General features: G+C 44.3%; 1 protein-coding gene across 2 annotated transcripts; it reads left to right on the top strand.

The window, feature by feature from the left end:
• The first annotated feature begins 6,432 nt into the window (after nucleotides 1-6,432).
• On the top strand, nucleotides 6,433-15,173 carry LOC116386233 (cell surface glycoprotein 1-like). 2 transcript variants are annotated; one of them, XM_031852277.1, is made up of 10 exons: nucleotides 6,433-6,461; nucleotides 7,811-7,957; nucleotides 8,066-8,267; nucleotides 8,378-8,636; nucleotides 8,768-8,809; nucleotides 8,898-8,980; nucleotides 9,068-9,247; nucleotides 9,381-9,480; nucleotides 12,140-13,306; nucleotides 13,972-15,173. In XM_031852277.1, the coding sequence occupies exons 2-10, from the start codon at nucleotides 7,866-7,868 to the stop codon at nucleotides 13,989-13,991; spliced, it is 2,145 nt and encodes a 714-aa protein (XP_031708137.1). In that variant the 5' UTR covers nucleotides 6,433-6,461; nucleotides 7,811-7,865; the 3' UTR covers nucleotides 13,992-15,173. The 2 variants fall into 2 exon arrangements, with proteins under 2 accessions (XP_031708137.1, XP_031708136.1); XM_031852276.1 differs by lacking the exon at nucleotides 6,433-6,461 and adding an exon at nucleotides 7,263-7,418.
• Nucleotides 15,174-15,457: the final 284 nt, after the last annotated feature.

The raw sequence follows: 15,457 nt of genomic DNA, 5'->3' as shown, positions 1-15,457 counted from the left end.
GACATTCAGTCCGCGACGGGGTAGCAAGCGGCTCAAGGGTAGAGTCTGGAGTCAGCTTTTAGTTCATTTAACCAATATGGCCTCACCACTGATGGCAGTGGAGCGAAAAATACTCCTACTACCAACACCTCTGAAGCTCACTAATCAACACGTTACAGACAAGATAGCCGTTTACCCCCGTTTCCAGTCTTTATGCTAATCCAAGCTAACCATCTCCTGGCTAATAAATGGCCAGATGACTGTAATTATTACAAACTGTAAACACTATCGCAAGCCTTTTTCCTCCTCAAAACGACCATGTATTTTTCAGCCATAACACACAAGATAGAACATTTTATTTGAACAATTTCCTGATGAGAAAAGACAATAAATGTGTGGCATGGCTCATAAACTCAGCCAATCATAGAATCCATTAAAACCGAAGTGGAGGCTCATTAGAAAGCCACCGTAGCCGGCAAATCTTGTGTGTTTCTAAGAATACATCAGGCGTGAACTGTGAATTAATTGCAGCTTCTCCCATTGAGGCATCTCAGGAAACACATCTGCTTGTGTCTCAACGACTGCCCCGGGACCCAGTGGTATGATGGGTGGCCTGATAGGTTGTCTGCGGCTGGGTGGTGGCGGTGGCGGTGGTGGTGGAGGGGGGGTTGTGAGTCCTGATGGAGCCCATAGGCCCAACATCCACACCCGTGTCTCTGAGCTCGGCTATCAGCGTGGTCAAAGGAATCTCAGACATTTCAAGGGGTTTTTGCACACGGACATTGTTGCTAACAGACCTTTAATTTACCGCAGTATTGATTTCTAATAGCTGGAACAGTTTCTATATCGACGCCTCTCTCAACCTGTCCTTTAAGAGTCCTAAGACAACAAGTCCACATATCACAAGCTCTCTCTTTCCTCCACGGACAGATGTTTCACTGTCCACAGCAGCTGCCTCTAGAGAACAAAACAAGGAGTGGAAACCTGCCTCGGCGTACCAGGACAACAACAACAACAACAAACACGGTCTCTCCGGAGTGTTCTCCAGAGAGACTCTCTAAATCTACCGGAGTTGCCCACATTTCATCCGAACTGCTACAATTGTAGCTGACATGGTGTCAAAAGGGCGCTGCTGTCCATGGTGCTGAGAAGAAGATGGGGGGGGCAGACGAATGGAAACCTACCTGATATTCCCATGAGACATTTTAAATGTATTTAACAACGATATGTATTTAATATGCATTCACATTAGCGGGTTTACCGTCACCGTAAAGCCTTTTCTTTCATCTCCGGTGCATTGAGCTAAAATGTAACATTTGTAACGCTACTAACAATGAACGGCTACATTTAGAAGCCGACGTGACAGTGTGTAGCTAAGGAGCTTATAATGCTAATTCAAAATAAATAAATCGGGGATAAAGAGTCGACAGCTGTCGGACGTTACCTCAATTATCAGAACGAGCCGAGGAGACCGTCGCCATGTTGCTGGTGGCTCCCGGAAAAAAAAACGACACTTGTTGGTTTTTGCCACAAAAGTGAGTTAAGAAGCGTCCGTCATGTCTTCCTCTTCTCCCCCCCCCCCCCCACACACACACACACACACACACACACACACACACACACTATCCTCCAGATAGCTCACCGGCAGCACCACGCGACACCCAGGAGCGGAACAAACAAACCCCACAGACACCGGTGAGCGCGAGCGACCGAGGTTGAGGCTGTCGATGCTACCCATCAATCCCCGGTACCCAAACTGAGGTCCGGGGGCCAAATTTTGGGTCCTAGACTGTGGTTGAAATTGCACCTATCAAACACCAAGAGCACTTTGAACGAACTACTTTCCTATTGTGCTGCACTCGTTTCCGCCTCACTTCCCATATTCCATATACTTTAACACAATCAGACAGGCCTACTGAAGCAACGTGAGCGCCTCTATGGTCAAAAATGTTATCAAATGTGAAAAATGTAATAACTACAAATGCATTGGGCTTCAACAAGTCCCACCGTGAACCCTTGAATGAGTCTGGGCGTGTCCTCGCCAGATGCGTCTATTGCTTGCTTGTGAGCAACTGGTTTTTCTAAAAATAGAAATATTCTACACCTGGCTCGGTGGTTGAATATGTAAAACCTTTGTGAATGATGTCCCTTTGTGCTTCGCATGTTATGAATATAGGAGACATAGGCCTGGAGCTATTCCCTCCATCCAGCACGTACATTTGAAGCCCATTTTGTTTGTCACGTCGTTGCGGTTATTTGTCGTTCCATTTTCTTTCGTTTGGAAAATGAAGGGACATTTGCAGTCCATAATTAGCCTATTAAAAACACCACCAGCGAGATTGTCGCCTCTGTAAAGTAAATACTACATTTTTTTGGGGGGTTATTTGGATGTTTAATGGAGGAAAAACCTCTTAAATATACCTGATACACAGCTGCTGTGTGTGTCTGTCACGCGCGCAATTAGCGGAGAAACATCAAAGATCACCTCGACAAGACGTACTATTTAACCCCCTTAAACGCCGTTCGTTTTGCACTCAATTCGCATTAAAACCATAATACTATATGAACTATTAACCTACATATCGCCACCCAACTGTTGGTGTGTGTCAATGAAGATGAAATATTACATCATCGGGTCTGACAGACCTTTCTCCAAAGACCTGGATACTCACCACCATTACGGTGCCCAGCAGGTGGGGACCCTGAAGGTAGATCCCATATCCGAAAGAATAATCCTCTCTGCCAATTTCAGATTTCAAACCCTCGCCCCCCTTTTTGTGAAATCCTTGATGGATTATCACTTAATAAGCGCTCCTTTGATTTTCTTCTCTTTTTTTAGCTGTCCTTGCGTGCCATGGAGAAATCAATCCGCGCTTCCGGTTGGTTAGGCGTCGCAGGCTGGGAGTGAATATCCTTAAAGCTGTGGCTGTCACAAGATGGTCCCGAAAATACCAAAGGCACACGCGAGGGACGGCAACAGCGACCTGTTGTTACTTGTTACGTGATCATCAATTACATGAAAACCTTGGTGTTATTATTATCTTTGGATAGTTGAATACTTCATAATGAATTGTATTTAATTCATAGTTCATACTTGTTATATTTCGGTAGCTGATGTCATAAAATCATCACTTCTTTAAGTTTATTATCCAACTTATTTACCATAACATTACTATTCTTATTTAGTTTTTTAAAAAGTTGCCTAAGGTTAATTAAATAGATACACTACTTTTTTTAAAGATGTGTTTTTTTTTAGCCTACGTGGAAACAAAACGCATTATTTAATTTATATCATGTGTTGTACTGGCAACACAATAAAAAGTGAACTTTATAGACTAAACAGATTTTGGCTCACATGAAGCTGGCATGTGCGCGTCACTTGGAGGGTTCAGACGTCAGTGGACAGTTACTCCCTCTGCATTCTTCTTGTAAACTCACGCCACCTGCTGGCCGGACGGCAAATTACACCCACACATGGCAACCTAACGTCCACATAGGTCACAATAATGTCAGGAAGTAAAGTGACATTTTTTTATCAACCTGACAAAATTACGTTCTTGTAGGAAGAAAAGAAAAGGCAACACTGTAACTTATTTACATTGTATTAGAATGTAGCTTCTTTACATTCTAATACAATGTAAAGAAGCTACAGTGTATCGAATGATTCTATTGAAGTTATTCCTTTTTTTAAATGTTTTAGACGAGTCACTAATCACTTTAAAATAGTGATTATAGCTGATTTAACTTACAGACATGAGATTGATCTTCTCATGTCACTCTCTTTACACAATGATATAAATTCATCCCCGTTTTATTGATATCTTACGAAATATTACTCCTCACTTTTCGTGCGTTTTTCCTGCAAAAGTCCAGCAACATGAGTCTGTTTTCAGCTTGTTACATGCATACTGTCTTTTCAAAATAAACTTCCATGTTCACAGGAAACAACTAAGGTTTAGGCCAGGCATGTCCAAAGTCCGGTCACACGTGAATGCTTACATTTGGTTACATTGCTATTTGCTGTCATTGAAAATAAAATGATGAAATAACAATGTATGTATAGGCTACTTGTATTGTTTAAAATAATGTCAGCAGGGACTGTTGGCCCTTGGGCATTTTCACATTATCAAATCTGGCCCTCTTTGAAAAAGGTTTGGACACCCCTGACATAGGAGAATGAAGTTGTGAAACCACTGTAATCACAGTAGTTTATAGGAACCACAAAGGTAGACAAAGCGTGACCTCCATGATGGGGAACACAGCCAGCAATATAGACAACTATTTATATGTTTTATGAATGTATTGCATTATGTGTGATTCAAATTAGGTGGGTTTAAAAAGAGGGTGAACTCCATTCGTCACAGGGTGACGGTCAGCAGAGGTGGACACATCCGTCAGCTCAGCGTAGCATGACTCTCACAGTTTCACTTACCCATTACCCACAGCTCCTATAAACACACATTACACGTCCTGTTTTGCTCATGCATAGTGAGTTTATTGGTTGTCTTATCTTATATTTTTCTACAGCCAGTGGGGTCATTTCCACAGGGAATAGGAGGAAATGCCGCCAAATTCCAATTTTACTCTCCCCAATTTTTACAGTTTCTCATCTGATTCACCTTCTTCCGTGTCAATATTGAGCTTTGTGAGAGGCCTCCGGTGCTTTTTCCCAGGTTTGATGCGTCTATGAATGAAACACGGCTAAGAAACACATGGAGAGCTGCCATATTTATGTATTTATATTAATATATATAGCGTTTCCTGGTTATATTCCACCAGTGTGAACAATGTTCAGAAATTCTTGGCAGCTCCGTGTGACTTTGCCGCGTGTTTCATTAGAGGCAAAGTGACGAATGTGGAGGACTCGTTCAAACAGTGGGACGTCAGAATGAGGCTTCCGTTTGGCATTTGACGCCCTAATTTTGCCCCGCGTGTCACGGTAAAGCTGGAAAACAGCAACAAAAACAACGACATTCTGTAGCTAGAGTTTGTGTGTTCAGAGCGAACATAGATAGGAGCGGTACACATTCTGTACACTGCCGGGTTAGAAACTTCCTGAGTTCACACGAATCTGTTCAAGAATAGAGTTTTGATGTTAACATTGGACGTTGAGCAGAGGACAACACGGGGAAATGAATTCACATTGTTGCCATTTTTGATTTCCTTCGACAGGAAACATACAGCTCGCCTGGTGTCACGCCGTCACACGCAGCTGGTCCGGGGTGGAAAATCATGCTATAGGCCTCGGCTAAATCCATCTGTCCCCCGAGCGGTTGTCCGGGCCTCCTCCTTTCCAATTCCACAACATGACGGTGTGACTAACGGGGCTCTCTGTTCATCTGTTCTCATCAAAGGAAGTTCATCATCCTCGACAGTCACACAGTGATCTGTTTACTGCAGCCAGTAGAATCTCCACTGATAGACTTCACAATGAGATTACACTCCAGTGGGTGTGAACATGTGTTCTCTGTGCTTCTTTTCATTAAAGACTCCCACTTAACTGCCTGCCGCTGCTCACGTACTGTATGCAGATGAGTCCGGAGCTTTGCATGATACCGCTGCAGTACTGCCCCCCCCCGGCTTACATTCATGTGTCTGTAATTCATTAGTGGGTTTGCCAATGGTTTCTGTAAGGAAGCCTATCGAACTAATCACATATTATCTACACAACATCCAGGATTCTCTGAATCAGTAAATAACTGTCCTGTAATTATTCCTACAGTGCACATAAGTGCTGTAAAGAAAAACGTAATTATACTCCAACGTCTACTTACATGATCCATACTTCTCAGGCAGTTTTATTTGAATACATTCAGGGGCCTGAACATGTTAAATTAGCTCATTACATTTACATTGTGACCACTTGTGAGGGCCCCGAACCCCAGGTTGGGAACCACTGGTTTAATGCACTCAAGGAGTTATTTTTGGGTCTACACCACTCCCTCAAATACTTCCACTCAATACGTGATTTACTACATTTCCCAGAAGACCTTAAGAGCCCTGAGCGGACTGACATGGACATCAGCTAAGAGAGGAGAGTGAGACTTTCCAACAACACTCTTGTGTCTGCACGGCGTGCAGGACGAAGGACGATAGTTGATCAGCAATGATTATGCCGGATCCTGCAGAGAGGATCGGTAGCTTATGAGGATTAGAGGCCTTTTTACAAATTGAGCGCTATACCTCCTTTTAAACAGAGATGCGGTTCGGGAAGAGCTTCCACATTGCAGACTGGTTCACCAGGTTACCAGGCGCATGCCTGGGTAATAACCCCCACCCACACACAGCGCAGTACAAACACACAGACATGCAAAGTGATGTCACATGACATGGGCAGGGCCTGTAGGTGTGGTAGCTCAGGGATTACATGTGGGGGGGTGGGGGGGTACAGAACTGCTCTGTTCCTCAACCCTGCCTCCTCTAACCACTTAATAATACAGAAGAGAAAGCTGATAGAGAATGGGAAGACTCTGTGGACACAGGTAAGTGCCAATGGCTATGGGTGCATATGTAATCAGTGAAGTGTTTCTGAACGTAGGGAGCATGGAGGCTTTTAAAAAAGCACTAATCCCTCTTACTGGAGAAACAGTGTAAGCTTATTTAGAACTCAGCATTACTTCTGACATGGCGGAGGACAGACAGGGGCTGCATGGGTCTAGTCCTGTTTGTGTTAAGACAGTTTGTCAATGAAGAGGACTTTTATTCTAATAGATGTAAACTATAGAACAGGCTAAGTTCATCAGAAAAATAGCACTGGTGATTATGTGTCTCTTCCTAAAATTGGAACCAATGATCCTATATTTGTGTAGTGTACTTTTAGCTTTCTTTTATACTTGTATTTAGTATACTAGTAGTAATGTGGTGCATACATTTAAATAAAACAGGCTATGCTTCAGTGTAAACACATAAACAATTAACAACTAAATAAATATCTTAATTAATTAGTCCACTTCTGTGCATTTACTATACGCCTGACAAATGTCACATATTACAAATTTAAATATTGTTATCACACTGCTTAACACGCGGCTACGTTAAGTAATATGTAACGTTACGTGGAGTTTTGTGTAGCTGGAACTCAGCCACCTCTCGCGCGAGCGCCCACGCGCTGGAGGGAACCAGTGTTCACGCGCGCCTTGATGAGCAGACACACACACACACAGCTGTTTTCGTTGGCACGCTCCGGTGAACAGCTAGTTTAAAATAACACCGAGGGCGTCGGCTTTAATCAAACTGTTGATAAAGAACCACACAGAGGTCAAAAGTGAAGACAGAGAGAGAGAGTCGCGAGGCGGAGGAAGTCGCTCCGTAACATTTTAGGAAAAAACAAAGTTGCAAACGTTTACATTCGCGGCTGTGATTTCGGGTTTCAGCGATACTTAAAATACGTTTTCAGGTGGAACTGGTGGCGGATTTGGACCGTCATGTGTCACGTTTGAGTAAGAGGCTTTTTAGTTAAGTTGATATCTGACACAAGTGTTGTCATTGTATTGTCTTAAAAGCTTTAAAGCAAAGAAGATTTTCTTCTTCTTTTGTAATAAACTAAAGAAACATTTTTTGCACTACTTTCTGATGTTTCCTTGACCAAGGAATGAATCAATAAAATAAAATGAAAAAATAAAATAAAAAGATTAACAGGTTAATTAGAGTAATAGTTACTAGTTGCGTTCCTTCCGTGAATAATCTATATTTTAATTTATACATGTGTGTCAGGCCTTCAAATCTCCTTTCTAGAGCCGCTGTCAGACATTTCACACCAACAGTCAGGCCACAGACTAATGGTGTTCCTGCACCTCTCCAGGAGTCATATGATGTTTCTCTCACCTTTCAGGAGGTCTACCTGACACTGCGCACAGCATCAGATCTGGGGGAGGCCTTTTTTTGAGATGGATGTACAGGAGAACCCGTTGGAGAGAGACCACTCCCTGTCTGTGGTTCTGCCAGGGGGGCTGGAGAAGAACGCCACAGTGCATGGAAGGTGGGCCACATTAACGAGCTTTTTCTTTATGTGAATTCCATACAATTAGAAGATCTTAAATGTAAAAGTTATTTATTGCCGCTTGTTTTCATTTCCTCCTCCTGATAGCAAACCGGTGATGGACTTACTGGTGACCCTCTGCGCAAGCTACCACCTGAATCCGTCCGACTACACCGTCGAGGTTCTCTCGCCCAACAAGAACAACATCGGCTTCAAACCCAACTCTCCCATCGGCTCGCTAGAAGCCGACACCATTGTGCTGAAGCCCAAAGGGATGGAGGAAAAGATCAGGAGGCCGTACATGCCCGAGGTAAAAAGCACCAAGACGGCGGACGCAATTTGAGAGAAATCAATATTTATCTTAGCGTGTTTTAAGTAGACTTTCATCTCCATAGTTGAAAACCGAACCTCTCTCTGCAGGCGTCTGTACGTCTGTTGATCAACTACAACAAGTCCCATAAGGCCGTGGTGCGAGTGAATCCCAGAGTGCCCCTTGAGATGCTGCTGCCGGTGGTGTGCGACAAGTGCGAGTTTCGAGTAGCAACAACCGTCTTACTGAGGGACTCTCAGTCCAGAGAGCCGCTGGACCTGACCGAGAGCCTGAATGACCTCGGACTGAGGGAGGTGTTTGCCAAAGACACGACTGACCCCCATCACCAACCCAGGACACCTGAAGCAGGTACGGTGTGCTGATACTAGAAAGTGGAGTTAAAACACTGCAGACACTGCTGATTGATCGGAGAGAATCGTCACTAAAAAACACCCGTTTTTAAATGGCAAAACTTTTCTTTTTTTTTCTTTCTGAAACAGCTGTCACGCCAACAGAGGTCATCTCACCACCTCCACCACGAGGTAACACGTCCATGCACATGCAGTCTCAGTGTTACCCACCCTCTCTCTGCTAACACACCCGTGACTGATATTTGTCTTTATTATATAGACCTGCCAAAGAAGGAGAAGAAACAGAAGGACGACACAGGATTCCTCAGCTTATTCAGGAGAAGGAAGAAAAATGGCGAAACGGTACAGTGCGTCGTCTGCTTGTGGGAGATAAGTGAATCTAGTCTTGTCAGCGTTTGTGACCAAACATTTGCATCTCCCTCTTCGTAGAGAGGAGCAGGGAGCGTCCCAGCTTCTCCTGGCCGTAACGCACAGGCGGGAGTCGGGGCTTCCTCTTCTAACACCCTGCCGGCAGACATGCCCAAGAAGAGACGAGCCCCTCAGCCGCCCATAGGCGCCTCCCAGAGCGTCCCAAACAACCTCGGCACCTGTCATGTCGGGGGATCGCAGGTGGGTCCGGTGGTGGGCAGGAAAGTCTTCTTCTTCTGCTCCTTCTTGGTCTTTTTCTCGTTCGTGTAGTTCCAACCAATGAAGAAACACTGAAGTAAATAGGATGTCATTTAATGTCGCTGTCTCTCCGTAGAGGTCTGCAGAATCCACCTTAAGGAGGACCAAGAGGAGGGCCCCGCCCCCTCCCAGTGCAAACACCCACCAGGAGCTGAAGGCAGACACAGAGGTTAAAGGTAAAAAATTCACTATAAAAAAATCAGGATCATTTTTTCAAACATTTGTATTTTTAATACTAATTCTGGCCACAAGAGGCCTCTACCCCGAGTTCTAAATAGGACTAAAAACATTAATGTTTTCTTTCAGGTGAGTCATAATTTACATAACTTGCTAACACACAAGTTAAAAATCACCTGGAAGAAAAAAATGAATGATTTTAGTCCTATTTAGAACTTGGGGTAGTGGCCTCTTGTGGCCGAAATTAGTATTACAACTACAAACACTTGATTCTCACGAAACACATTTTTTCACCTGTTCTTAAGTCATAAATAGGAGAGAAAACAATTAAGAGGATAGATCAGATTTATATATGGATCACCAGATTTATTTCTCACTTCCATAAATATAATATAAATATAAGGTCAGTGCCATCACATAATAGTCCGTGCCAGGGGCGTTTCTAGGATTCAAAGAAGGGGGGGCTTAGCCCCAAGGGGAGTGGCATGTTTGTGCGCGTAGTGTGCGGAAATTTTTTTTGGGGCCCATTTGAGGCCGTGGATATCCATTGTCTCAGACAGTTCATAGATTGGTTCAATCAGAAAGAGTGTGATTTTGCTCTGTAGTTTTGCTTGCATTCAGTATATGATAACACAAGAGACAGAATTTCAGGGTCATAGTGAAATTTGACAACACAAATATGAACTTTTCTCAAATAAAGAGAGAAATAATTTTCCTACTTGTAAAGGAAAGACGGATAACGACGTCCCTAGTCCGTGCTTTGTTGATCCCACTCGTGAGCTCGCTGTTTATTTTGCTATGTAGCGGTGACCGCAAAGGCAGCATCATTGAAACAGCAGACGGTTTGAAATATGCTGCTAGCGTAATCCCAATTGACCTTTTACAGTATTCCAGTGGAAATCAAATGGCTTTAGAGTGGGGTGAATTCTTGTATCTGCCAAATCCGCACGGCTTCAGCCGGCACCTCGCGGGGTCAAGTTAAATCAAGATTAAAATGTCAAAGCGAATACCATCAAACAGGACGATTTAGCAGTTAAATCCGCCACGAAAACGCCCGCTTTTATCAGTCGGAACAATTTAACCCCCGTTCAGGGCAATTAAAGTGACCCGGAGAGCCTCGTTCGTGGAACGCGCCGGCTTCAGTCTGTTCCAAGATAAAGCGCTCTATTGTCCGAGCTTTAATTCCCCTCTATTAGTCCGTCTCTTCTTTTTTTTTTTTTTTTTCACCTGTATTCAGCTTCTCTCTCCGTGCACGTGTCCGTTCTACTGACGTGCTTTTGACGACTTTAACGGACAATGACCGTTAGCTTATTAGGGATCTGTAATTATGTGAGAAACACTTCATTGTGCGCTGTGAAAGTGAAAAGTTAGGTCTAAACTTTTCGTGCTGTAATTATCGGACTAAATTGCCCTCAGCGGTGTCTGTTTTCTTTTAGCCGCGATAGAGCAACACACTGCTGAGTTGGTTTGAATCCTAGCGTGGAAAAACAACTCCCAGCCAAGAGTTGATCACATTCTTGATCCTGTCCTCCTACACTTTACAGACATGTTGGGAGGTTCAACGTGGCCCTTTCACATTTTCATCCAGGGTTTCATTCTGACCAAACTGTCTCTTTTTGTTATCGTCAGCATGAGACCTAACTGTGAACGTTTTAGAGTTGTGTTTGTAGGAAAAGGGTTTCGGACTGAAGGCGCTGCCCTAAAGCTTTCTCTCCTCCCTGCCTACAGACTCTGTGTTACCTGAACGGGGTGATTGAGGGCGGCTGCTGTCTCCTTTCCTTCCTCCTCCTTCCACCATCCTTATTCCTCCTCTCCGTCCTCCTGCGTCGGCCTCTTCTTCCTCCTTTCCATCTTAGTGGCTTTTTATGGATGTCTGTCACTGTTCCCCGCTGCACTTCAACGCTATTTATTTGTCCTGTTTTTTTATTTTGTCTGCTTTTTCTGCTTATCTGTCTGCTTTTTTTTTTATTATTTGTGGAAATTCTGTGACTTTCATCTTTTGTCTTAAGTTTTTGTTCTTTTCTTTGTGCGATTTCCTTTCCATGGGTTACATTTTGTAATTGCTGTGCCTTTAGAACAATATTAATATTTGGTAAATTAATCCACTCTTGCGGTGCATCTAGAAGCTATTATTGTTTTTATTAATACTATTATTTTATATTATTATGAGACATGTTCTCTCTCCCCAAATCATGTTTTTACGTCGCATGTAAATTTCTGTCTCTGATAACTCCTTTCTACCTATTTATATTTTACATACATTTATGATTCTTTGATCTTTATTCTTCTGACTCATTTAGACATTTTATGGAACAATGTAACGTTTTATAATTTCATATGCCTGTTTTATTCATTATCTAGTTAGTATTTCTATTATTACAATAAAAATGGGAACAACTAATTTAACTTCAATATTTTATTTTAAAAAATGTGTTTAAAAAAAAGTGAAAAAGTCACTAGTCCTTTTCAGCTCACTATTCCGTGTGTTACTTCATCTGTGTTTCGTATCTAAATGATACATATTGCTGTTTACTGTGCAGAACTTCCATTTGAAATATAGTCATTTCTTTAAAGGGACATTCCTTAAAGTTGACTTTCCATTAATTATGCCCCTTAATGTGAATAATTCAGCCTCTCCTATTTCTCCCGGGACTCTAGACTCCGTAAATCTATCACTACCCTCATCTTCATCGTCGCCCCATCCATCACATCCTTGGTCCTCCTCATTCTCCTCGCGTCCGTCATTCGCTCATCTCCATGAAGGGACCCTGCCTTCGCTTCGAGGGATGGACCTATCGGACGCCCGCTCTGCTCTCGCCAAAGTCCTGACGTCCTCGGTTTCCAAAGGAACCCTGGTCAAGCGTTTGAGGAACTCTGCCTCCTTCCCAAAGTTCTCCAACGGCTCCTGCTTTGTGACCCAGAGGTGTTCAGATAACGGGCTCTTCTGTGCCGAACTTGAACCCGTCCGGACGTCCAACCTCCCCACCGAGCATGAGTGGGAGGATCCCGCGCAGAGGAAAGTAATGACCACGTTCAAAGTGGATCCCTTGAAGACACAGACGTCCCGCGATCCAGAACCCACTCCGGACCAGATAACGGAAGAAGACGACCCTGAGAGTGAAGCTTCTCTTGAGGCCGAGAGAAATCCACCTGAGGCTGAGGAGGATCCACGTTCTCCTGACGAATCGGAGACTCAAACACCTTCGCAGAGTCCAGAACCCTCTTCTCAGGTGACTCCGTCTTCTCCTCCACCACCGCATGACTTGGATAACCAGGAGAGTCCAGGCTCGCCTGAGGTCGGGGACACCGTTGAAAAGCTGACGGAAGAGGGTGAACCTGAAGTCCCATCTGAGGTGACACCAGCCGACTGCAGTGACGGAGAACTTACCAGTGAGTGCCAAAGTCCCAGCGGACAGTCTGTAAGTACAGACATGGACCGTTGTGGTTCATACACCGAGGAGACGGAAGCTGAGGAGGAAGTGGTACAAGAAGAGGAAGGAGAGGACTGCTTCCCTCCCCCTCCTCCACCTATCTTCTTTGATGAGGAAGAGAGAGAAGATACGACAGCTTCCTCTCTGCCATCTTCTCAGCCACCAAGTCCTACCTCCAACGGGCAGACCCATGCATTCAGTGCAGACCGTCAGCCACCTTCAGCCGCAGCGGCACCGAAACCTCTGGACAAGATGAGTGCGGCCCCATCCAGATTTGCACAGGCGGTGGCGTTGGGCGTGCAGAGGTCCCTTCTCCAGAGCGGCGGGAAAGGTTTGGGCCCCCAAGCCCCCAGCGGTCCACTTCCCTCACCACCCAGGTCCACATACCAATACGGTGAGTACCACTGACCACTGGTTTTTAGTCATGTAGCTCTAGAGTAGGACTGCACCACTAACGTTTCAGTATCCTCACATTTTCTTTAACCAAAAGCAGGTACTTTGTACCAGTACTTCTGGTGAAAATGTATTTTTGTGATGCAGTTTTTCATAATATATATCCCAGAAAAATCAAATATCCCAAAGTCCGTTTTGTCCAGGAGGGTGCAGCCCTACTCTAGAGTTTAGTACTTTGATGTGATGCAAATAAACCGGAGTCCACCAACACTGAAACAACGCCTCCCGAGAGAACGAGATCATCTGAAAATAGTTGTTGACGACCTGCCGGGTCCCACACGAACGCACACTCTTCTGCCAAAGTTGGAACAGTTTCACTTACATCAAGAACAAAAACCTCATAATAATGCTCAGTACGGCCCGGGAATGATTTTGAGTTGCATGTTTCCATTCTTAGTGAAACTTCACAGTACACACATCATTAGAAACAGAGAGAAGGAATATACATGTTTTTGTTTAGGCTTTCTCAGCGTGACACACTGAAAGCATGAAGTTTATTTGTGGACATTTGATGTCTGTGTCTGTTTGCCTTGGGGCTCTTTGTGAGTCCTGCCTATAGAGGAAAGACGTGAACATGTCATGCTTTGGATGTCTCTCTGCTTGCAGGTGCCTCACACGTCTTTTGAACAGACGTCCTTGTTTAGGTCGAGGAACAGGAGCGAGGACACCGTGTGACTTCCAGATAACTTAAACAGAAGGTCGGCCGGATCATTTGGAGAAAAAAAAAAGGATACGGACTGCGTCAGTTTTATGACAACAAGCAATCTGACTCTGTTTCTATGATTGTTTTTCATTATTTCTCTGTTTTTGTGAAAGACACCTTGTTGTCCAGTTTCACAGGTTGAACATTTTCCGTTGTTAAATAAGCCAAACGTACAGGACAGGAGTTGTTGACGGGACGAGGTCCTGTTTTCTTCTTTACTTCCTTCTTTGAATCTTTCTCTGAAGACGTGCCAAGGTCGGACACAGCGCCGAAGGGAGAGCTTTTTTTAAGTTCTTGTTTGTGTGAAACAAAAGAAGCAATGTACTCTCATTCTAAAAGGTTTATTCTGTGTTGGGTTTCTCCCTCAGGGTGTTTAGTTTTATGCTTAAAGACATGAAGTATGCAGTAAAACTATTTTTCTTTTTTAGCCACCAGGTGGCAGGAGAGCATTGTTTCTAACAATATATAGATATATATATATATGGACGATATTCATCTGTGAGGTTCTTCATATGAGTTCTGGTGGATGCGTCACATTTTTTGACACATTATGCATAATTTTAAGAGAAATAACAGCAAATATTGTTTTCTAATAACTGCGGATTATGAATGAGCTGAAATGAAACATTATTCTAATATTTAAGTCTTTTGAAGGCTGTCTTGTCGCGTCCATTTCAATTTTCCCCAGAATAAAAATAAATGTTTAACGCGGCCACGTGAGTTTCCTGCATACCCGACAACAGCAACTCATGTTGGAAGCATCAGTTTAACGGCGAGCATCTCGACGCCTTCCTGAATAAACTCAGTCCACTCTGCCCGCATGCGCACTGCCGCGTCTCCAACGGACCCGCACCCCGGGGCAACACTGCACCGCTATACTCGGGTGCCAAAAAGAATCCGCACTGCTCTACGTATCGATCCGGCCCTGGCCTTGGAGGAGCGGCAAGGAGCTGTGCGAGGTAGAGACCTCGCCAGAACCGCCCGTGGCTAAAGCTCCACGTTTGCCAGGCCTGGACTGAGTGGGCTTGCTTCAAGACTCTCTCTCTTAACATTCCTCGCTCCACCTGAGGAGAGAGAGAGAGAGGAAGAGGACGGGTTGCTGGTGGATGATGGGAGGTGACCATTGACCCTGTCGTGTTTCCGCGGCGCTCCCCCCCCCCCCCCAGAGGGGGCGCCCGGCCCCCAAGGGCACAGCCGTGTCACACTGCCGTTGTCATGGAGAATGCCATTACCGCCCCAAAGGGAGAGAGCCATGTCTAACGTTTTTTTTTTTTTTTTAAGTCTGTGGAGAAAGAAACACATGGCGGAGAGGAGCTCTTTTTCCTGCCCAAAGCAATGATATCCACTGTAAGTGACAACTCTGGCATTATGCTATTTTGGCAGTGAAAG

This window comes from Anarrhichthys ocellatus, unplaced genomic scaffold (assembly GCF_004355925.1).
Source record: "Anarrhichthys ocellatus isolate YVR2014 unplaced genomic scaffold, GSC_Weel_1.0 scaffold12, whole genome shotgun sequence".
Classification (NCBI taxonomy): Eukaryota; Metazoa; Chordata; class Actinopteri; order Perciformes; family Anarhichadidae; genus Anarrhichthys; species Anarrhichthys ocellatus.
Note: the sequence above shows the minus strand (reverse complement) of the source record. Positions and strands in the feature narration are given on the sequence as shown.

What these genes read in the sequence shown, in the direction of transcription:
- LOC116386233 (XM_031852277.1), top strand. Translation starts at nt 7,866, where the DNA reads ATGGATGTACAGGAGAACCCGTTGGAGAGAGACCACTCCCTGTCTGTG. An exon ending in GGAGGCCGTACATGCCCGAG is followed by an intron (nt 8,268 to 8,377) that starts GTAAAAAGCACC and finishes CTCTCTCTGCAG; the next exon opens with GCGTCTGTACGTCTGTTGAT. An exon ending in GGCAGACACAGAGGTTAAAG is followed by an intron (nt 9,481 to 12,139) that starts GTAAAAAATTCA and finishes CCGGGACTCTAG; the next exon opens with ACTCCGTAAATCTATCACTA.